The 24,356-nt window shown below is 44.7% G+C and overlaps 1 protein-coding gene across 3 annotated transcripts in view; it reads left to right on the top strand.

Annotated features, from left to right (window-relative positions):
• IKBKB (inhibitor of nuclear factor kappa B kinase subunit beta) overlaps nt 1-24,356 on the top strand; it is a 79,095-nt gene that overhangs the window by 34,325 nt on the left and 20,414 nt on the right. For all 3 annotated transcript variants that reach the window (XR_005451074.1, XM_038746618.1, XM_038746617.1), the window contains exons 4-6: nt 5,706-5,823; nt 12,267-12,336; nt 23,460-23,548. Coding sequence is in view for 2 of the 3 variants with exons in the window: in XM_038746618.1 (XP_038602546.1) it covers nt 5,706-5,823; nt 12,267-12,336; nt 23,460-23,548 (277 nt within the window). In the remaining variant the exon portion in view is untranslated. The remainder of the gene's footprint in view (nt 1-5,705; nt 5,824-12,266; nt 12,337-23,459; nt 23,549-24,356) is intronic.

Raw genomic sequence — 24,356 nt, 5'->3', positions numbered from 1 at the left:
CTCACAGTCTAAGTCGGAGGGATGGGAGTCAGAGGATGTGGGTTTTAGTCCTGGTTCCTCCACTTGTCTGCTGTGTGACCTTGGACAAGTCACTTAACTTCTCTGTGCCTCAGGTACCTCATCTGTAAAATGGGGATCAAGACTATGAGCCCCGTGTGGGACAACCTGATTACCTTGTATCTACCCCAGTGCTTAGAGCAGTGCTTGACACAGAGTAAGCACTTAACAAATACCATCATCGTCATTATTATTATTGTTACTATTATTATTTAATCCCCATTTTACAGTTGAGGGGGCCGAAACACAGAGAAGTTAAGTGACTTGCCCAAGGTCACACAGCAAGCACATGGCAGAAAGACTTTTTTTCACTAGGCCATGCTGCTCCTTCATTGCCTGGAAGAAGTAGGCCTTGCCAATGAATATGTTAAAGAAAGTCATTTTGTTGGATACAGTCCCTACCCCACATGGGGCTCACAGTCTAAGTAGGAGGAAGAACGGGCATTTAATGCCCATTTTACTCACGGGGCGAAGCGGTGAGGCCTAGTGGAAAGATCAGAAGACCTGGGTTTTAATCCCAGCTCCGCCACCCGTCTGTTATGTGACCTTGGGCAAGTCACTTAACTTCTCTCATCTGCAAAATGGGGATTCAATACCCGTTCTCCCTCCTACTTAAACTGTGAACCCAATGTGGGACCGCATTAGCTTATACCTACCCCAGCACTTAATACAGTGCTTGGCACCCACTAAGCACTTAACAGAAACCTCAGTGACTGTTTGACAGATGACGAAACTGAAGCGCAGAGAAGTGACTCTCCCAAGGTCACACGGCAAGTGACTGGCAGAGCCGGGGCAAAAACCCAGGTGCTCCGACTCGTCTGACTCTCAGTCCTGTGCCCTTTCCACTGGGCCACGCTGCTTCTCATTTATCGTATTTATTGAGCGCTTACTGTGTGCAGAGCACTGTATTAAGCACTTGGGAAGTACAAGTCGGCAACATATAGAGACGGTCCCTACCCAACAGCGGGCTCACAATCTAGAAGGGGGAGACAGACAACAAAACCAAACGTGGAATCAGATCAGACATAGGCTTAGTTTGAGAGGGAGAACAGCATTTGTCCCTTGGGTGGCACAATGGGTAAAGTGTGAAGCCTGGGAGACCGAGAGTTCTGGGTTCTAATCCCACCTCTGCCAGAAATCTGCTTTCTCATCTGTTTTCTTGACTTGGACCCATCCTTCTTTGCTTCTTCTTTTTTTTTTTTTTTGATTCTGTGACTTCTGGGAAATCATATTCTTAGTCGGTATTTTTATGGGATTTATTGAGAGGTTACTATGTGCCAATCCCAGTGCAACTGCATCTGTGCTGTGCTCTTTGTGTTTGTTCAGTTGTTTTGCTGGTAATTCCATTTTCTTGTTAGCAGAGCTGTAAAGGCAGGGTCGGTCGGTTTTGATTGATGTTCAATCGCTTAATAAATCCTGTCAGTCCCACCTTCAAAAATCACCATAGACTGAGCCCCCCTCCTTCCTCACCCCCTCCTCCCCCTCTCCATCCCCCCCGCCTTACCTCCCTCCCCACAGCACCTGTATATATGTATATATGTTTGTATGTATTTATTACTCTATTTATTTTACTTGTACATATCTATTCTATTTATTTTATTTTGTTAATATGTTTGGTTTTGTTCTCTGTCTCCCCCTTCTAGACTGTGAGCCCGCTGTTGGGTAGGGACTGTCTCTATATGTTGCCAACTTGTACTTCCCAAGCGCTTAGTACAGTGCTGTGCACACAGTAAGCGCTCAATAAATACGATTGATTGATTGATTGATATATGTTTGTACGTATTTATTACTCTATTTTACTTGTACATATCTATTCTATTTATTTTATTTTGTTAATATGTTTGGTTTTGTTCTCTGTCTCCCCCCCTTCTAGACCGTGAGCCCACTGTTGGGTAGGGACCGTCTCTATATGTTGCCAACTTGGACTTCCCAAGCGCTTAGTACAGTGCTCTGCACACAGTAAGCGCTCAATAAATACAATTGATTGATTGATTGATATATGTTTGTACGTATTTATTACTCTATTTTACTTGTACATATCTATTCTATTTATTTTATTTTGTTAATATGTTTTGTTTTGTTCTCTGTCTCCCCCTTCTACTCCATGAGCCCGCTGTTGGGTAGGGACCGTCTCTATGTGTTGCCAACTTGGACTTCCCAAGCGCTTAGTACAGTGCTCTGCACACAGTAAGCACTCAATAAATACGATTGATGGATTGATTGGGAGAGCGAGGAAGAAAACAAGTTGGAAGATGGTGCACGCATGCGAGCGCTCGCACACACACACACACATAGGCATCATCAATCGTATTTATTGAGCGCTTACTGTGTGCAGAGCACTGTACTAAGCGCTTGGGAAGTACAAGTCGGCAACATATAGAGACAGTCCCTACCCAACAGTGGGCTCACAGTCTAAAAGACATGCTCATGCCTTACCTGCTAAGCGGATGTGTAGGTTAACCATAAATATGAGAAGTCAAACCACAGGTCACGTCTCTGCGGTGAAAGGGAGGGCTCCCCCTCCGAAGATTTTTAGCCTATATAACCTCACCAGCCCAGCGGGGTTAGTGCTAGCATTTCAGTGGGGCTGGGAGGGGGGGGGGGGGAGCCAAGGAAATCCACATTTTGTGGCCCCAGGCTATTGGGAGCAGCATGGCATAGTGGATTAGCGCACTGGCCCGGGAATCAGAAGCCCATGGGTTCTAATCCAGGCTCCTCCACTTGTCTGCTTTGTGACCTTAGGCAAGTCACTTCACTTCTCTGCCCCTCAGTTGCCTCAACTGTAAAATAGGGAAGAATGATGATGATGGCATTTAGTAAGCGCTTACTATGTGCAAAGCACTGTTCCAAGCGCTGGGGAGGTTACAAGGTGATCAGGTTGTCCCATGGCGGAGCTCACAGTCTTAATCCCCATTTGACAGATGAGGGAACTGGGGCTCAGAGAAGTTAAGTGACTTGCCCAAGGTCACACAGCTGACGTGTGGCGGAGCCGGGATTCGAACCCATGGCCTCTGACTCCAAAGCCCGGGCTCTTTCCATTGAGCCACGCTGACTGTGAGCCCTATGCGGGATAGGGACTGTGTCCAACCTGATTTGCTTGTATCCACCCCAGTGCTTAGTACAGTGCCTGGCACATGGTAAGCACTTATCAAATACCATAACTATTACTATTATTATTATCATCATTATTATTATTATTATTATTATTATTATTATTATTATTATTATTAAAAGGTCCAAGCTATTTACTGCACCCACAGTCCTGCTCCTTGAACAGCCCTGATCAAGGACCGTGCTGGAGGTATTGATTCTCTATAGGCCAACGTCAGGTCTGGTAAGGGGAGGGGGCGGTTCAAAGAGTGGGATAACTGGGCTGTCGAGTAGTTTTGCTCTTTATACCCCCTCTCCCAACAGTCTGGAACTGTAAAATTCCAGCTTGGCCAAGACTCTGGAAAACCAGACTGCTGACATTCACTCCCTCATTTTGAGCCAGTTTTAGTGGCCAACCATGCAGAGGTCACCCCTTAAACTGGCACTTAGTGAATATTGGGTAAAATCTGGCAATGACCAGCAACCTCCCCCTTCTCCTGCCCCTAAAACTGGCTCTGTACCCCTGCTCTGACTCGCAGTGTGTCCCTCTCACCTCTTCTGGGGATTTTTTTGGCCTCTGGCCCTGCCAGGCTCCCCACCTTGCCCTCCCCAACTCATGACTTCTGGGCTCCTGACCCAGTAACCATTTCAAAATGGGAATGGGAGCACGCATTTGTCTCCCTATTCCCTGAGGGGATACAACTGCTCTGGGACAACAAATTCCATAACAACTTGCATGAGCTCACAGTTACATTCCTAGAACTTTGAGAACCACTGGAAGGAGCCATTTTACAAGATTCCGGGAGACTTCTATCAATCAATCAATCGTATTTATTGAGCGCTTACTGTGTGCAGAGCACTGTACTAAGCGCTTGGGAAGTGCAAGTTGGCAACATGTAGAGACAGTCCCTACCCAACAGTGGGCTCACAGTCTAGAAGGGGGAGACAGAGAACAAAACCAAACATATTAACAAAATAAAATAAATAGAATAGATATGTACAAGTAAAATAAATAAATAAATGGAGTAATAAATATGTATAAACATATATGCATATCTACAGGTGCTGTGGGGAAGAGAAGGAGGTAAGACGGGGGGACGGAGAGGGGGGCGAGGGGGAGAGGAAGGAGGGGGCTATTCTAGATATTTCCAGGACACTGGAAAGCCTCCAAAAGCCAGCACTGTCCCAATGAAGCAGAGGAGCCGCATGGTCTAGTGGATAAAGCAACGGGCCTGGGAGTTAGAAGAATCCTGGCTCTGCCAATTATCTGCTGTGTGACCTTGGGCAAGTCACTTTACTTCTCTGTAGCTCACTTCCCATATCTGTAAAATTGGGGATTAAGACTGTGAGCCCCATGTGGGATAGGGACTGTGTCCAACCTGATTAGTTTGTATCTATCCCAGTGCTTAGTACAGTGCCTGGCCCAAGGGCTTGACAAATAACCATGTAAAAAAGTGAAACTAGAACACGTGTGCTCCAGCTGGTATTGAGGAACCATCTCACAGTCTCATAGGATGGGTCATGCAAGATTCAGTTCATCATAGACCATTGTAGCATCTCTCAATCTCCTGGAAAAGGAGTTTGTTTGCAGATGGGGAATAGCTCCCTTCCAGGGAATATGAGTGGACAATATATGTTTTTGCCTTTACAATGTTCCCTTCAGGTATTCAATCAATCGATGGTATTTACTGAGTGCTTACTGTGTGTAGAACACTGTACTAAGCCCTTGGGAGAGTTCAGTGCAACAGAGTTAATAATAATAATAATGATGGTATTTATTAAGCACTTACTAAGTGCAAAGCACTGTTCTAAGCACTGGGGAGGTTACAAGGTGATCAGGTTGTCCCATGGGGGGCTAACAGTTTTAATCCCCATTTTACAGATGAGGTAACTGAGGCACAGAGGAGTTAAGTGACTTGCCCAAAGTCACACAGCTGACAGTTGGCGGAGCCAGGATTTGAACCCATGACTTCTGACTCCAAAGCCTGTGCTCTTTCCACTGAGCCACGCTGCTCCTCAGAGTTGGTAGATACGCTCCTGGCTCACAATGAACTTACAGTCTAGAGGGAAGACAGGTATTAATATAAATAAATACATTTATAGATATGTCTATAAGGGCCGAAGGTGGGGTGGATACCAATTGCCCAAAGGGTACAGATGATGCAGAAGGGAGAAGTCTAGAGGGAAGACAGGTATTAATATAAATAAATATATTTATAGATAAGTCTATAAGGGCCAAAGGTGGGGTGGATACCAATTGCCCAAAGGGTACAGATGATGCAGAAGGGAGAGGCAGTCAGGGAAAAGAGAGGTTTATCTCTGGTGCAAGGCATCAAAAGACTTCAGAGTTGCTTGTGCACCTGCTCTTAAAATAAGCCACATCTTTTGGGTAGATGGGGTCCAGAAATTGCAGTGACGAACAGGAAGCTGAATGAGTAGGAAGTTCAGTAAGGAAATTTGGAACACCAGACTCGGCTGAGACCGGCAAGAAAGCAGAAGGGGTCAGTAGAGGTCATCCAGTCAGGTTGCTCTCTCATTGCGTCTTTCTTCCTTTGGAGACTGAACCATCCGAACGTGGTGGCCGCCCGGGATGTCCCCGAGGGGATGCAGAATCTGGCACCCAATGACCTGCCGCTGCTGGCCATGGAGTACTGCCAAGGGGGAGACCTCCGCAAGGTGAGTTCCGGGGGGTCTCGGGCCTCTCTTCTCCCATCGGCAGGGAGAGAGGCATATTACTGGGCAAGGAGGAAATTAGGAGCACTTTCCCTTCCTGGAGTGACTGCAGGGGAATTTCTGATCTCCAGGGTCATGCCCAGTGGAATGGGGATGTGCTTACTCATGGGAATATGAATCAAGAACCTGTTTCTTGAAAGATCCGACTCAGATTATCCCAAGAGGGGTAAGGATTGATGCTGTACTTATGGCAGGTGAAGAGTGTACTCCTTCCTCCTCCTTTTTTGTGCAAGTCTTTGAGAGTCTTATATGTTGCCAATTTGTACTTCCCAAGCGCTTAGTACAGTGCTCTGCTCATAGTAAGCGCTCAATGTGCAAGTCTTTGAGAGTCTTATATGTTGCCAATTTGTACTTCCCAAGCGCTTAGTACAGTGCTCTGCTCATAGTAAGCGCTCAATAAATACGATTGATGAGAGTCAGGTCAATCAATCAATCAGTCAATAGTGATGTTTATTGAGCACCTGCGGTGTGAAGAACACTGTACCAAGGACTTGGGAGAGTACACTTAAGTTAGTAGATGTGATCGCTGCCCTCAAGGAGCTTACAATCTAGGGGGTTGACAGACAGTAAAAGAAATTACGGGTAGGAGGAAGTAATAGAGCATAAATATATGTGCACAAATTCTTAGGGGTTGGGTCATGAGTAACCAAAGTTCTTACATGGCAAAGAAGTACTTAGTTGGCAGGGATGTAGGTTGAGGAGATGAGAGATTAATCAGGTAAAGTTTCATGAAGGAAATGGAATTTCACATGGGGAGAACCAGAGGAGGAGTGCCTTAAACCCAGTGGTCAGGAGTTTCATTTAATTCTGAGAGGAATGGGCAACCAATGGAAGTTTTTGATGAAGGGTAGCTGTATGCTGAACAATACTTCAGAAAATGATCCAGGCAGCAGAATGAAGTTTGGAGTGGGGAGAGACTGGAGGCTGGCAGATCAGCAAGAAGACCTGTGCAATAGCCAAGTCAGAATATGACTAGTGCTTGGAACAGGATGGTGGCCATTTGAATGGAGAGGAGGAAACAGGTTCTGAAAATATCATGGAGGAAGAACCAGTAGGATTTGGTGACAGTCTGAATGTGGGATTTGAGAGGATAGAGTCAAGGATAATGCCAAGATTGAAGGCCTGAGAGACAGAGAGGAGGGGTGGTGTTGTCTGCTCTGCTGGGAATATTAGATGGAGGAGATGATTTGGGAGGAAAGATGAGAAATTCAGTTTTGGACATGTTGAGCCTAAGGTGCCACCACCATATCCATGTAGAGATTCCTGGCGGCAGTAGGAAATGCGAGATTGCAGAGGAGGAGAGATAAGTGGAGAAGATTTAGTAGTTACCCACCTAAAAGGTGCTGGTTGAAGCCTTGAAAGACAGTGAGCACTCCAAAGGAGTAGGAATAGTTTACGAAGAGAAGGGGACCAGAACTGAGCCTTGAAAGTTACCCACAGTTAGGGACCGGGAAATAGAAGGAGAGCCAGTTAAGGAGACTGAGAAGGATCCGGCAAGAGATAGGAGGAGACTCAGAAGACCACTATGTCAGAAAAACCAAGGTTTAGATGAAGGGGGTGGTCCACAGTGTCAGAGGCAGCCTAGAGGTCGAGGAGAATTAGGATGGGGTAGAGGCCATTGCACTGGGCAAGTAGGTGATTGGCCATTGGATGACCTTGGAAAAGCATTCTCAGTGGACTGGAGCGGGGAGATGCCAGATTGCAAGGAATTGAAGAGGGATTGGCAGGAGAGGAAATGGAGGCATCCCGTGTATACAACCTTTTTAAGGAATTTAGACAGGAATGAGAGAAGGAAGATGGGGCAGTAGAGATATAATCCCGAGAACGTTTAGGATAAAGTCATAGGAATCGAAGTCCTCAGAGAGTGAGCAGGTTGAAGATGGTGATCAAGGATGAAAGAAGAGTAGGTGTAACTTGAGAAGAGATGAGGTCAGAGGCGCAGGCCAAAGCTGGTAGATTTTGAAAGGAGGTGGGAAACCTGAGCTTGAGCGATGGCTAAGAAGGGATGGGATAGAAAGGAGATGAATAGGTGAAAGGGAGATTTGGGGAAACTGAGAAACAGCATGGCCTAGTGGATAGAGATTCAGATGGGATTCAGCTGGACCTGGGTTCTAATGCCGGCTCTGCTACTTGCCTGCTGTGTGATTTTTGGGCAAGTCACTTAACTTCTCTGTGCCTCAGTCCTATGTGGGAATGGACTGTGTCCAACCTGATTAGCTTGTATCTACTCCAGTGCTTAGTACAGTGTCTGGCACGTAGTAAGCACTTAACAAATCCCATTAAAAAAACCACCACTCACACCTGATGGTTTTGATTTTGTCAACAAAGTAGTTGACAGGGTCATTGTAGGGCAAGAGATAGGGCCACTGGAGGTTTTTCATCCATTCAACATATTTATTGAGCGCTTACTGTGTGCAGTGCACTGTACTAAGCGCTTGGGAAGTACAAGTTGGCAACAGGGGGGCATTAAAGGTAGTAGTTGAAATAGTTGATGGGGACCATGGATATGATAGTTGAGAGGTGGGGAGAAGTAGTTTTGCTCAGTCGAGGAGGGGGCAGAACTGTAGCAGATTACAATTGCAGATACCTTCAAAATAGCTGAAGTTGGTCTGGTCCCTGGATTTCCTCCAACAGGACTCTGTGGCCCAAGAGGAGGAAAGGAAGAAGTATTGTAGGGCCAATCCAGGACTGGGGGTTGGTGGTCTGAGTTTGAAAGAGGGAGAGTTAAGTTTGGTGGACGGGATGGAGTTGAGGGTATGAATTTTGCAGTAATTGGGGAGGATGGGTAGGGATTCCAAATGGAGCATGATTCCCTGGGATAAATGGAGGGGGGTCACGAAGTCAGAGGTGTCTGAGGGGCGAGAGGATACATTTTTGTGGGAAGACGGGCTTTTAGAGAGAAGGCAACTTGCCGCACTTATGTACATATCTTTATGTAGCATGAATTATTTATTTATACTATTGTCTGTCTCTCCCTTTAAACTGAAAGCTCGTTATGGGCAGGGAACGTGATGTATTGTACTCTTCCTAGCGCTTAGTACAGTGATACGCATCTAGTCAGCACTCAATAAATACCTTTTTCTAATTGACTGGTTGACCGAAGGCAAGTTAGGAGGTTATGTTGGCAAGTGGGATTTCGGGGTTGGAGAGGTTAGTGATAGTGACCGATGAGAAGGTGATGAGGAGAGCCAGGATGTGCTCTATTATGTGAGGGTATGAGGCTGGGTGGAGCAGAGGTCGACAGAGTTGAGGAATGAGAGGAAAGTTCAGTGGGAGTTCACCAGGAACCCCCTCATGGATGCCGAAATCCCCCAGGACCCCCAGAGCCCTAGCTAGAGAAGATAATTTCCTTCCAAGATCTGATACAGTCCTCTCTTTCCTGAAAATGGCACTCCTATAAGTGAAATAATTTGCTCATTTATTTGGAATCACTCAGAAGTGTCTCGTCACAGCTTGGGTACATCCTTGGTGGGATAGTGTCTACGTAACTGATCCTTCTCTGTGTAACAGGCCAAAGGTCAGTTCCTGTTCCTTACCAGGCCCCTGGATGTTCTGTTTTTAAAACAAATTTTCCTTTTGAGATGATATGCCCGAATGACTCTCTCTGCCCGTGGGCGGTAGGCACGTACCAGGGGAGAAGTGATGTGTGTCAGAGCAGGAAGTGAGCACGGCCCTGGCATCGCCCGAAGGCAGAGGAGGGGATCAAGGAAGCCCAGGGCTGATAACGTTCCCTTAGCCCAGTGGGAAATAAACCATTTGTGACATTTGACTTATTTTGTTTTATTTTTTTAACCTTTGACAGAAGTCCAGAGTACAGCAAGTATTTTCAGATGGAGATTTAAAAAAATGCCTGGAAAATTAAGAGAATACAAGTGGCCATTTTCCTTTGTGAAGGGAAGGGTTCAAAATGCACCTTTCCCCTTGTAGAGAGAGAGAGAGCTTATGGGCATCTAAGGCAGTTTTGAGCCAGGATCTAGGTGCGACACGAGTGCCAGGGGTAGCACCAGGTAATCTTATCCATAAAAACAAATGTAGAGAAAAGCCTGAGTTGATGGAGCCCCCAGTGGGACAACCTGATCACCTTGTAACCTCTCCAGCGCTTAGAACAGTGCTTTGCACATAGTAAGCGCTTAATAAATGCCATTATTATTATTATTATTATTATTATTAAAGTCAGGTAAGCCTATCAGTTGGCTTTTCATCCTTGGCAAGAAGTCATCTCTTCCAAACCTAATATAATGTGGTGAACCCATCTAACCAGGTGTGAGAGACAGAGGAGCAGAAAGCCCTACTGCTGGCTTTCCAGGACATGTTCAGCTGCTTGGCAATTTTTCCACACATTTCCCATTTGGTAATGGAATCCTAGGAGTCAGACAGAGGGAGAGAAGTGTGTGTGTGTGTGCGCGTGCTCTCTGTGTCTTTCATCTTGCTCCAGTGTGGGGACCATAGGGAGAGGCAGGGCTGAAAGTAAACCACAACCAGTCGGAACTTGGCTCCAGGGTAAGAAAAATTCCCGGAAAGAGTGCTCTGGGATAGCGGTGGTGGTAGAGCGGCAGCACCCCTCCCACGCTGAGACCAGGCCACCCCCAGCCAACCCTGCCTGCTGTTTCTTTGGTCACGCCAGCTTCAGTCCTGCTTCTCCCATTTCACCTTACCCCGAGGCCCTTGTGACATGCCCAGTCTCTTGAGTTTTGAGCCGCCAGGATCTTGGGGAAATAAAAAAGGCCTTATCCGTAAATGCTACTATAGAGAAAAGCCAGATTCAATTTGGGCAGGCAAATCCGTGGGCTCTGGACCCAAATGGAGTTGCCTTTAATGTCATAAAGCAGGCCCAGGGGTTACAGCTCACCAGAGTTCTGGACGTTAGGTGCAGTCATTGCCTACTCAATAAATTAAGCTCCCGACTGTCCACAAGGTACCAGAAAATCCCATCCAGACTTGATTATCATCTAAGGGATTGATTGGGAACAACTGGGTTTCCTTTCACTTGCCTCCATGTGAGTCTGTGTTTTGCTTGCTCTGTTCTGTTTGCTGATGTTCATAATAATTATAATAATTATTGTGGTATTTGCTAAGTGCTTACCATGTGCCAAGCACTGTTCTAAGTGCTGGGGTAGGTAAAAGATCATTAGGCTGGACACAGTCCCTGTCCCATGTGGGGCTCACAGCCTAGGTAGGAGGAAGTAGGATTGAATCCCCATTTTACAGATGGAGAAAATGAGGCACAGAGAAGTTAAGTGACTTGCCAATGGTCACACAGCAGACAAGTGGCAGAGCCGGGATTGGAACCCAGGTCCTCTGACTCCCAAGTCTGTGCTCTTTCCCTTAGGACTCAATGCTTCATACATTAAATGTCTGTACCCATGTGCTATTAGGCTTTTCCTCATTGAGTGCGCACCAAGGCAGTAAAATGCATGACTCCCAGTTAGGGTAGGGGCCAGTAGAATTGCATTTTTAAACACTTTTTACACACCTGTCATACTTTTCCTGAATGTTACCTCAGAGAAGCAGCGTGGCTCAGTGGAAAGAGCCCGGGCTTTGGAGTCAGAGGTCATTGGTTCAAATCCCGGCTCTTCCACTTGTCAGCTATGTGACTTTGGGCAAGTCACTTAACTTCTCTGCGCCCCAGTTACCTCATCTGTAAAATGGGGTTAAGACTGTGAGCCCCCAGTGGGACAACCTGATCACCTTGTAACCTCTCCAGCGCTTAGAACAGTGCTTTGCACATAGTAAGCGCTTAATAAATGCCATTATTATTATTATTATAACTAGTAACGAGGCTCTGCCCACCGTGGACACTCTTTAATACTGTTCTTTTCCTTCCCTGTTACACTGTCAGCTCCTTGTGGGCAGATAATGGTTATCCCGTACTTCCCAAGCACCTCACATACAGCACCCTGCACTAAGTGGGAGCTCTAGAAACACTACTACTCTAGCTGTTATTGATTAATTAACCAAGAACGCCGCTAGACTGTAAGCTCACTGTGGGTAAGGGAACGTGTCTCTCAAATCTGTTGTATTGTACTCTCCCAAGCACTTAGTCTGCATACAGTAAGCGCTCAATAAGTATATATGTATATATGTTTGTACATATTTATTACTCTATTTATTTATTTTATTTGTACATATCTATTCTATTTATTTTATTTTGTTAATATGTTTGGTTTTGTTTTTGTTTTGTTCTCTGTCTCCCCCTTTTAGACTGTGAGCCCACTGTTGGGTAGGGACTGTCTCTGTATGTTGCCAATTTGTACTTCCCAAGCGCTTAGTACAGTGCTCTGCACATAGTAAGCGCTCAGTAAATACGATTGATGATGACGATGATGAATAAGTAGCATTGCTTGATTGATTGAATGGTGTTTCTTAACTGTTTGGGACCCGGACAGTTCCTTAACCAGTTCGAGAACTGCTGCGGCCTGCGGGAAGGAGCCATCCTCACTCTGCTTTCCGACATCGGTAAGTACACACCGAGGGTTCCGCCCACAGCTTCAGAGGATGTGACGAGCCCTCTGCGAGTCCCAGAGGAAGGGAGCCAAAGCTGATGGTGTCCCGCTTGTCCTGCCTCTTCATGGACAGGCAGACCAGGACTCAAATAGATTTTGTCTCCCTTCCTGCCCCAGGCGGGAAATGAAATATGATTTTAATAGAATAGCCAACTTCCTTTCCTGTTCTGAAGGCCCACTCCCTGATTTCCTGCAAAGGGCAGGGGCGAGATGGGCTGTGATCCATCCCCGGACACCTGCTTCTCTGTCCTCTTCTGTCCTCCCATTCTGGCAGCTCCTCCACAAGCCTCTCCTTTAGCCTGCAGACCCAGTTGTTAGCATTTGTGGAAAGAGGGTGGGATTATTTGCTCTGAAGCATTTTGACTCGTTTCTGGGTGTCCTCTAGCTTTTTTCACCTAAGGAGCCAAATCCCCTGGAGAGTTAAGGGGAAGTCCTGAGGCATCACTGAAGTAGGGAGTTTCAGGGCCCTGCACAATTGAATGGGGTCAGGTTGACCTGTTAGCTTGACTGCCTTACTCAAAACATCACAAGCTCCTTTCTCATTCTAGTGGTCCCTGAGGCCTTTTGAACGCCTTTCTCCCTCACCTCCCTGCATTTCAGAGAAGCAGTGTGGTGCAGTGGAAAGAGCACATGCCTGGAAGTCAGGACCTGGGTTCTAATCCCATCTTTGCCACTTGTCTGCTGTGTGACCTTGGGCAAGTCACTTCACTTCTCTGGGCCTCAGTTACCTCATTTGTAAAATGGGGATTGAGGCTGTGAGCCCCATATGGGACTTGGACGGTGTCCTACATGATTACCTTATATCTACCCTAATCAATCATCAATCAATCAATCAATCGTATTTATTGAGCGCTTACTATGTGCAGAGCACTGTACTAAGCGCTTGGGAAGTACAAATTGGCATCACATAGAGACAGTCCCTACCCTACAGTGGGCTCACAGTCTAAAAGGGGGAGACAGAGAACAAAACCAAACATACTAACAAAATAAAATAAATAGAGTAGATATGTACAAGTAAAATGAATACATAAATAAATAGAGTAGTAAGCAGTTCCCGCCAACCTCCCTTTACTAATCAAAATATTGGGTTCCTGAAATGCTTAGGAGAGTTCCTGGCACACAGTAAGCATGTAACAAATGCCATAAAGATCCAATATCACTCTGTCCCATAATCAATCAATCAGTCAGTCGTATTTATTGAGCGCTTACTGTGTGCAGAGCACTGTACTAAGCGCTTGGGAAGTACAAGTTGGCAACATATAGAAACAGTCCCTACCCAGCAGTGGACTCACAGTCTAAAAGGGGGAGACAGAGAACAAAACCAAACATACTAACAAAATAAAATAAATAGAGTAGATATGTACAAGTAAAATGAATACATAAATAAATAGAGTAATAAGCAGTTCCCGCCAATCTCCCCTTACTAATCAAAATATTGGGTTCCTGAAAGAAAGAAAAAAACACCGCTCTCACGCTCTAATTCTCAACACCCTGGAGATCTTGTCGTGTTTTTTTAATTTTTTGATGGAGTGTTTCGGGGAGACCTGAGCAGCTGCAGGAGGCCGCAACAGGGGATCCTTTGATGAATAGAGTTGCAAACCACCTCTCTAAACTTTTGGAAGCCCAACTCTGCTGAGTTACAGTGGATGTTCCTTGCAAATGAAACAGAGGCTGTGCCTGAAGTGTGAGAAGGCAGTGTAGAGAATATAGAGATAAACACGCACAAACACACTCAAATACACATGCACCATAAACATATATATATATATATACACACACACACACACATATATATATATATATATATATATATATATATATATATATATATATAGTTTTGCAACAGGCCTCTTTAGCCTTAGGTTATGTCCAAGTCATAAATTGGCTCTAAAAGCGCTTAGTACAGTGCTCTGCACACAGTAAGCACTCAATAAATACGATTGATTGATTGATTGAAGGCACAGGCCGTCTGCAATCCTTCAGGGTGAGTGGTGGGGCTGCTCTGTGTTCCGATGGGAGGCTAAGACCAAGGCCGGAAATCATTCCGTCGAGGGTAAGGGCACTGGGTTTTGTCAGGACAACATTTTCCCATTTTTGTCATATGCTTGGGAGTTTTTTTATTTTCATTGTATATTTTTTGTTATCAATAATCTTTCACCAACTGGGGGGAAAAACCCAAATTGTGTGTTGAGCCAGCATGAGTACCTCACTCAGTAATGGCTTAGGAAACAGATGAGGACCCAGTAATGGAAGAGGTGTCCCTGAGAGATTCCATTCTGGGAACCCTGGCTGTGCCAGTTATCCGACCAACTGGCCTGTAAAGTGTGCTTTTCTATTTATGGGGACCAGGTAAGAGGTTGGGAATGGCTCAGTGCAGGCCATCCTCACTCTTAGGAAAACATCTCAGTTGCATGTCCTTCTAGACATAGGTATCTTCTCTGCACCTGCAGCCCACCCTCAACCTTGACATATTGTCCAGTAAACAAATACCACTATGATTATTAAAATGAGCGCCTGAAAAGATAGCATTCTCACTAGGGAATCGAAAGAAATTAAAAGGAGTTTTCAAATGTGCCCTAGGTTTTTATGTGTACAGTCTTCTTCATAACTATATCTACAATTAACACATTACTTGTTTGGTTGTATTATATATATAATAAAATATAAGAATGTGTATTTCTGGCTTGACTACTGCTTCAGCCTCTTTGCTAATCTCCCAGTCTTCTGTCTCACCTCTCCAGTCCACACTTCCCTCTGTAGCTTGGATCATTTTCTAGTCCTTAAAAACCTCTCCAGTCCACACTTCCCTCTGTAGCTTGGATCATTTTCTAGTCCTTAAAAACCTCCAGAGTTTGCCCATTCCACTCTGCATCAAGCAGAAACTCCTGACCTATGACTTTAAGACACACAGAAGTGTAAGAGGTGTGGCCTAGTGGGAAGAGGCCTGGGATCAGAGGACCTGGGTTCTAATCCTGGCTCTGCCCATTGCTTCCTGTGTGACCATAACTTCTCTGTGCCTCAGTTTCCTCAACTGTAAAATGGGTGTTAAATACCTTTTGTCCCTCCCCCTTAGACTGTGAGCCCCATATGGGATAGAAACTGTGTCCAACCTGATTATCTTGTATCTACCCCAGCACTTAGAACAGTGCTTGACGCATGGTAAAAGCTTAAAAATTATAATAATAATGATAATAAAAATGTAAAAATCAACAGTATTTACTGAATGCTTACTGTGTGCAGAACACTGTCCCAAGTGTCTTGGGAGAGAACGCGACAGAATTCATAGACATATTCTCTGCTCACAAGGAGTTTGCAGACTAGAGGGGGAGACAGACATGAGAATAAATTATGGCCGTGTATGTAAGTGCTTTAGGGCTAAGGATGGGATGAATGTCAGGTGCTTAAAGGGCACAGATCCAAATGCAGTGGCGATGTATCCACTCTCTTCTCTCGCCACACCCCAAGTCAGTCATTGTTCCTCTCAAGTTAACCTATTTACTGTGCCTCATTCTTCCTTCCCCCTCCACTGACCTCTTGCTCACCCTCTCCGTCTTGCCTGGAGCTCTGTCTGCTTTAACATCCGACAGACCACTGCTCCCCTCATTTCGAAAGCCCTTCTGAAATCACGTCTCCACCAGGAAGCCTTCCCTGGTTAACTTCCAAGCGGCCCACCTTGTTTTCCCAACTTCCATTTCAGCACTTTTACCTCACCTAAGCTCTAATTACTCCTAACTTCCCATAGCACCTATGGTCATACCTTTATACTCATTTACTTCCTTCTTCCTGGAGTAAACTTGAGTGTCCGTCTCCCCTGCTAGATTGTAAACTCTTTAGGGCAAAGATTATGTCTGTTAACTCTGTTATAGTCTTCCAAGCACTTATTGCAGTGCTTTGCCCACATTTAAGAAGAGAGATCCAAGGAACAGATATCAAAAGTGAACCTGGAAAACTGTACACTGACTTCTGAGATTCCTGGTGTTAGTTGGAATGCGAGAGTGTGGCTGTCATTAAAAGCGACTGTCTTGTGGACTTCCCCATTGGACCCGTGGAAACATTAGTAATGAACCTTTTTTACCTCATATTTGGAGTGGGCATTGCTCAGACCCCAGTGATTAAGAGGGAAATGGGAAATGTATGTCATTACAATAATAGTATTTGTTATACATGACAAGCTTGTAAGCCTATCGTGGGCAAGAAACATATTTACCAGCTCTGTTGTGTTGTACTTTTCCAAGCGCTTTCTATAGTGCTCTGCACACAGCAAGTGCTCGATAAATATGATTGATCAATATAATAATAGTAATTATTACTATTATGGTACTTGTTAAGCACTTACTATATGCCAACTCTGTTCTAAGTGCTGGGGTAGATACAATTTAATCAGGTTGCACACAGTACCTGGCCCACATGGGGCTTACACTCTTAATCCCCATTTTACAGATGAGGTCATCGAGGCCCAGAGAAGTGAAGTGACTTGCCCAAGGTCACACAGCAGAAAGCAGTGGAGTCAGGATTAGAACCCAGGACCTTCTGACTCCCAGGCCATACTCTGTCCACTGTCACACTGCTTCCCCTAGATATAGTCCCCTTGATATATTCTCCTAGAAAAAGCATCTACAATCCACTAAGCACTGGGGTGGATGCAAAATAACCAAAGTCGGACACAGTCCCTGTGTTCTCCCTGATGAAGAGCCAGTACTGAATCCCCATTTTACAGATGAGGAAACCGAGCAGTACGTATGCTGGAGTGATTTTTGCAGTAGTGATGATGGCTTTCCCTGAGCCATCTTCATGCCCTTGTCTGAGCACGTGATGCAAGATGGCAGACCATCGAGCTTGCCAGCGTGGGCAATGCCCGGAAATATTCCCATATGAAGGGATAGCTGCTGAATGACAGTATATACTCCCTGTGGGAAAGGATCAATCAATCAATCAATCAATCGTATTTATTGAGCATGTACTGTGTGCAGAGCACTGTACTAAGCGCTTGGGAAGTACAAGTTGGCAACATATAGAGACAGTCCCTACCCAACAGTGGGCTCACAGTCTAAAAGGGCTCACAGTCATGTCTCCTACCTCTAATGTAAGCTCCCAAGCTCTTACTACATCGCTCTGCACACGGTATGAACTCAGTAAGTACCACTGGTTTCTTTGTCGTTTAAGCTGCTGTCTCCCCAGATCAAGATCAGCCTGTGGGTGGGCAGAGATTACATGGCCTAGCGGACTGAGCGTGGGCCTGAGAATCAGAAGGACCTGGGTTCTAATCCCAGCTCCATCACTTTCTGCTGCGTGACATTGGGCAAGTCACTTCATTTCTCTGTGCCTCAGTTACCTCATCTGCAAAATGGGGATTAAGACTGTGACCCCCATGTGGAACATGGGCTGTGTCCAACCTGATTATCTTGTATCTACCCTAGTGCTAAGTACAGTGCCTGGCACAAAGTAAGCACTTAACAAATAACATAAAAAACAACAAAACACTCATCTCCTGGTCAGCAATAGTATGGGGGAAAGCCTGGAGAAGAGAAAACCGAAGAATGAAAAACTCAATAATAGAAAATTTTAACTTGCAAAATGAGTGAAATGAACAGTCCAGTCTACATAGCACGTGCAAATTTTTGTCAAATAAGTGCAAGTAGTTGGAGCCCTCCTATGTTATAAATCCATTTTTGGCCTTCGGATAACTCCTAGGTGCGGCCACTGCCCTAGCAGAAGTGAAAAAGTTCAGAAAATTGTAGAGCTATGGGAAATGACAGATCTTCCACTAACTAGTTCTCTGATGAACCCTAGGAAGCCTTATCATGGGTTTCTTGGAGTCCTTCCCAACCATTATACTTTTGAAAAGCACATGAGTGTGTTTCCTTCTGAAAACAGAGGAATGATTCTCTCATCAGTGTTAGGGACTAAACCAGTCACCGCGGCCTTTGATAAAAATGTGGCTGGGCTACTTATTGGGTGAGCTGGGATCTGGTTCCATGGCACAGCTAATCTTGAATCGGAATGAGCTCCTTTCTTCACCTGTGGATTCCAGATGAGTAATGCTGCTAATAATAAATAATAATAATTCATAATTGTGGTATTCATTAAGCCCTTACACAGTATGATCTTGAGCAAGTCACTTAACTTCTCTGGGTCTCAGTTACCTCATCTGTCAACTGGGGATTAAGAGTGTGAGCCCATATGGGACTGAGACTGTGACCAACCTGATTAATTTATATCTACCCCAGCGCTTAGAGCAGTGCTTGACACATAGTAAACACTTTTGCTGGGGTAGATACAGATACAATCTGTAAAATGGGGATTAAGACTGTGAGCCCCACGTGGGATAACCTGATTTCCTTGTATCTCCCCCAGCGCGTAGAACAGTGCTTGACACATAAACACTTACGCTGGGGTAGATACAGATACAATTTGTAAAATGGGGATTAAGACTGTAAGCCCCACGTGGGATAACCTGATTACCTTGTATCTCCCCCAGCACATAGAACAGTGCTTGGCACATAGTAAGCGCTTATGCTGGGGTAGATGCAGATACAATTTGTAAAATGGGGATTAAGACTGTAAGCCCCACGTGGGACAACCTGATTACCTTGTATCTCCCCCAGTACCTAGTACAGTGCTTGGCACATAGTAAGCGCTTAACAAATGTCATTTATTATTATTATTATGCAAGATAATCATGTCGGACATAGTCCCTGTCCCACGTGAGGCTCAGAGTAAGAGGGTGTGGGAGTTAATCCCCATTTCATAGATGAGGAAAATGAGGCACAGAGTTAAGTGACTTGTTCAAGGTCACCATACAGCAGGCAAGTGGCGGAACCAGGATTAGAACCCAGGTCTTTTGGGTCCTCGGAGTAAGAGGCAGGGAGTCAGGGGAGCTCCTAGAAAGTCACAATAGATGGCATGTGTCTGCTCGGTGCCTGTGACCAAGTGTTTCCAGTCAGCTTCCCCATTAGAGCTGGTCTCAGACCCCTAACATTAGGTGAAAGAAATGGGGATGGGGTGAGCTGATGGAAGGAGGAGAGAGTTTTTCTTTATTTTCTCAAATTCTACTGATTCCTTGGTAACACTGCTAAATGTCTTGGTTCTAAGTATTAGAGATGGATTAAGTAGTAGTAGTAATAATAATAATAATAATGTTGGTATTTATTAATCGCTTACTATGTGTCAAGCACTGTTCTAAGCGCTGGGATAGATACAAGGTTATTAGGTGGTCCCACTTGGGGCTCACAGTCTTGATCTCCATTTTACAGATGAGGTAACTGAGGCACAGAGAAGTTGAGTGACTTGCCCAAAGTCATACAGCTGATAAGTCGCGGAGTCGGGATTAGAACGCATGACCTTATGTTTGTACATATTTATTATTCTATTTATTTATTTATTTTATGTGTGCATATCTATTCTATTTATTTTATTTTGTTAGTATGTTTGGTTTTGTTCTCTGTCTCCCCCTTTTAGACTGTGAGCCCACTGTTGGATAGGGACTGTCTCTATATGTTGCCAACTTGTACTTCCCAAGCGCTTAGTACAGTGCTCTGCACACAGTAAGCGCTCAATAAATACGATTGATTGATTGATTGACCTCTGACTCCCAAGCCCGAGCTCTTTCCACTAAGCCATGCTGCTTCTCTAATCATTAGTGTATTTATAGAGTGCCTGTTTGATGCATTGGACTGTATTAAGTGCTTGGAATATACAAATCAAAGAAGTGACATGTTCCCTACCCACAAGGAGCTTATACTCTAATAGGGGAGTCAGATGTAAAAATTTGTATTAATTGAATAATTAAGAAAAATAATGGATATGCATTTTTAAATGTTTATGATATTTGTTAAACACTTACTATTAATTCATTCAATCATATTTATTGAGTGCTTACTGTGTGCAGAGCACTGTACTAAGCGCTTGGCAGTAAGTGCTGAGGAAGATACAAGCTAATCAGGATGTTCAAAGTCCATGTTCAACATGGGCTAACAGTCTTAATCCTCATTTTACAAATGAGGTAACTGAGGCCCAGAGAAGTGAAGTGACTTTCCCAAGGTCACCCAGCAGACAAGTGGCCGAGCTGGGGTTAGAGCCCAGGTGCTTCTGACTCCCATGGTCTACCCACACTAGACCAAGCTTCTTCTTTAACTGAATAAATGAGTTGAAATCAACTGAATAAATGTACATAGGAAAGTTATATGGTATAGATAAATTCAGAAGTGCCAGAGATGATATTAATTATTATTAATACGGATTATAATAATAATGATACTTGTTAAGTTCTTCCTATGTATGTGTCAAGCACTGTTTTAAACACTGTGGTGGGTATAAGTTAATCATTATCAATGGCGTTTATTGAGTCCTTACTGTTTGCAGACACTGTAGTAAGCGCTTTGGGAGAGTACAATAGAGTATGTTAATCAGATTGAAGACAGTCTCTGTCCTGCATGGGGCTCACAGTCTAAGTAGGAGGGAGAATAGGCATTTAATCCCCTTTATACAGATGAGGAAACTGAGGCCCAGAGAAATTAAGTGGCTTTCCCAAGGTCACAAAACAGACAATTGGCAGGGCTGGAATCAGAACTCAGGTCCTCTGATTTCATCATCAATCATATTTATTGAGCGCTTACTGTGTGCAGAGCACTGTACTAAGCACTCTGATTTCCAGGCCCAGGTTCTTTCCGCTAGTCTGCTCCTTCTCCTGGAGACGACTAATGAGTTTCTATGACTTAGGGTGCTGGAAAATAATCAGGGAAGGCTTGCCGGAGGAGGTAAGTTTTTAGGGAGGCCTTGAATATAGGGAGAGCTGCGGTCTGTAGGATTTGGGAGGGAGGGCATTACAAGTCGGGAGAACAGTGTGAATGACAGGACAGAGGCAGGAGAGTCAAGAGCGAGATACAGTTAAAAGATTAGCTTGGGAGGCACAAAGAGGAATATTTTGGAAGGACAAGAGAGTTTTTCTTTATTTGTGGAACTGTGAATTCCACAATTCTTTATATTGTGGAATATTGGCTGAAAAGGACAGGTAAAGGGGGTGAGTTGTTAGAGAGCCTTGAAGCCAACTGTGAGGAGTTTTAGTTTGTTGTGGAGGGACACAGGAAGCGAGAGGAAGGCTTTAAGGGAAGGAGACGTACTTCCCAAGCTTGTACTTGTACTTCCCAAGCGCTTAGTACAGTGCTCTGCACATAGTAAGCGCTCAATAAATACGATTGGTTGATTGATTGATTGATTGATTGATTGACGTGTTGGCTGAACCTCGCCTCACTAAGATCATATCTGCCAGATCCCAGCCACATGTTTGCAATGTGACCTTGGGCAAGACACTTAACTTCTCGATGCCTCGGTTATCTCCTCTGTAAAATGGGGAGTAAATCCTTGGACTGTGAACCCCCCATAGGACAGGGACTGTGTCCAACTCGATTAACTTGCAACTACCCCTGTCTGCTTCGCACATTGTAAGCACTTAACAAGTACCGTTATTATTATTATTACCATCTGTATCATACTGTACTCTCCCAAAAGCTTAGTAGAGTGCTCTGCACACAGTAAATACTCATTCCGCCACATGTCTGCTGTGTGGCCTTGGGCAAGTCACTTCACTTCTCTGAGCCTCAGTGACCTCATCTGTAAAATGGGGATTAAGACTGTGAGCCCCGCGTGGGACAACTTGATCACCTTGTATCCCCCCCAGCGCTTAGAACAGTGCTTTGCACGTAGTAAGCGCTTAACAAATACCATCATCATTACTATTATTATTATTATTAAATACCATTAAGTGATTGATCAATTGATTGATCGACGATCCATGCGGCGGTCTGTAGTGTAGATTGGGAGGGGAAAGCAGCAGGAGGTAGAAAGACCAGCACGGAGGCTGATACGCTAATCTTTCCATGAAATGACACGAGTGAATACCCAGGTGACAGCTATTTGGGGAGTAAAGAAGGGGTAGATCTGGGAGATGTTGTGTAGGAAGAACTGGCAAGATTTGGAAGTAATTTGATTGTAAGAGTTAAAAGGCAATAGAGGCAACAAGGATGGCACCAAGGTTGGAGGCTTCTGGGACAGGAAAGATGGTGGTGTGGTCGACTGAGTTGGAACATAAGAATGGCTGTTATTGGGTCAGATCGACGGTCCATCCTGCTCAGGGACATCAGGCTGCTTGGAGGATCCGTGCAGTGGTTGCTCTCCTTGACCCCCAGCCTAGGTTAAAGGTCATACATCCAACGTTTTTCACCTTTTACCCCTACATCCCTAACTTTCTTTAACGGAATTTGTTAAGTATTTACTATGTACCAGGCACCGTACTAAGAAGTAGGGCAGATACAAGCTAATGAGGTTGGACACAGACCACATCCCACATAGGGCTCACCGTCTTATTCCCCATTTTACAGATGAGGTAACTGAGGCCCAGAGAAGTGAAGTAACTTGCCCAAGATCACACAACGGACAAGTGGCGGAGGCAGGATTAGAACCCAGATCCGCCTGACTCCCAGATAGTGCTCTATCCACTAGGCCATGCTGCTTCTCACCCATTCCTGATGGATCCCCCCCACTCACCCGGCCCAATCCCTCCCATACGCCACAAGCCTGTAATGTCCTCTGCCTTTCACTTTCACCAAACCATATCTCTTTGAAGTAGGGACTTCAAAGCCCCTTAGAAAAATAACTTTCTCCAGATGGTATTCTCTGATTAATCCTCTTGCCTTCCTAGTCATGCCTGTTCATCAGCCACCTCAGCACTCCTGCATTCATCTGCTGATTTGCTCCATTTGTCTTTATTTTCTCACTCTAAACTGTGCTATAGTCATCGATCTAAGCTGCCCTCTGCTAGATTGTAAACTCACCCAGGGCAGGGGTATCTCATGGGTTATTTAAGTGTCAGGTACTTCTCTTTGAGTTTAGTAGGTGTTTAATAACTTCTATTGCTACTGATCATTTTAATTCCTTTATCGTCCTCTGCGCGTTTTACACAGTGCAGTTGTGCTGATGCAAAGAGGTGGAAAAAGGTATCGTGGTGATCTGTTAAGCAACAGAAAAAAGACCCGTAATGTGAAACATTCTTTAGTTTAACTCTGCTTTTCCAAACCTCAGCTTCTGCACTCAGGTACCTTCATGAAAACAGAATCATCCATCGAGATCTGAAACCAGAAAATATCGTCTTGCAGCAGGGACAGCAGAGGGTGAGTTGAGAGCTTGATTCTAGGACTGGCCGTCACCCATTCGCCTTTTCATCCACATTCACGCAGAGATAAAATTTCACCTTCAAGAGTATCATCTCAGAACACAGAACACTGTTTGGAAGCTGCTAATGTCCTGACATTTCTTCTTTTGTAACTCCTCTCGATGCCTAGAACAATGATTTGCACAAAGTAGACACTCGGTCTTTACTGCTGGTTAATTATATACTGCTATTTATGTGCATAAATAATCGCATTTATAGAACACATGTATAAATATGTATTGTATTATTCCAACCACCTTCTGATCACAGCAACCCTTCCACCACTACAGAACTCTTGTGTATTTTTATGATCGTATATGTTATTTATTGGTTGATTCCCTTACATCTATTGTTTATAGCTGATGATAATGATGATGTCCTAAGATGACCATGAATCCTGGCTATTCAGCCAGCTTCTAGGCTGTTTCTTTGGAGGTGTCACAGTCCCACATTTTCATCCAGAGCCCAGGCTAATCCAGTAATCTGATCACGCACACACAAATCCCCATACTCCCACATTCATTCATTCATTCAATCATATTTATTGAGCGCTTACTATGTGCAGAGCACTGTACTAAGCTCTTGGGAGGTACAAGTTGGCAACATATAGAGACTGTCCCTACCCAACAACGGGCTCACAATCTAGAAGATAATAATGATGGTATTTGTTAAGCACTTACCATGTGCAAAGCACTGTTCTAAGTGCCGGGGGGATACAGGGTGATCAGGTTGTCCCACATGGGGCTCACAGTCTTAATCCCCATTTT

The sequence above is a fragment of the Tachyglossus aculeatus genome, chromosome 5 (genome assembly GCF_015852505.1).
Source record: "Tachyglossus aculeatus isolate mTacAcu1 chromosome 5, mTacAcu1.pri, whole genome shotgun sequence".
Lineage (NCBI taxonomy): Eukaryota > Metazoa > Chordata > Mammalia > Monotremata > Tachyglossidae > Tachyglossus > Tachyglossus aculeatus.
The sequence above is the reverse complement of the archived record's forward strand: the minus strand, read 5'-3'. Positions and strand labels throughout refer to the sequence as shown.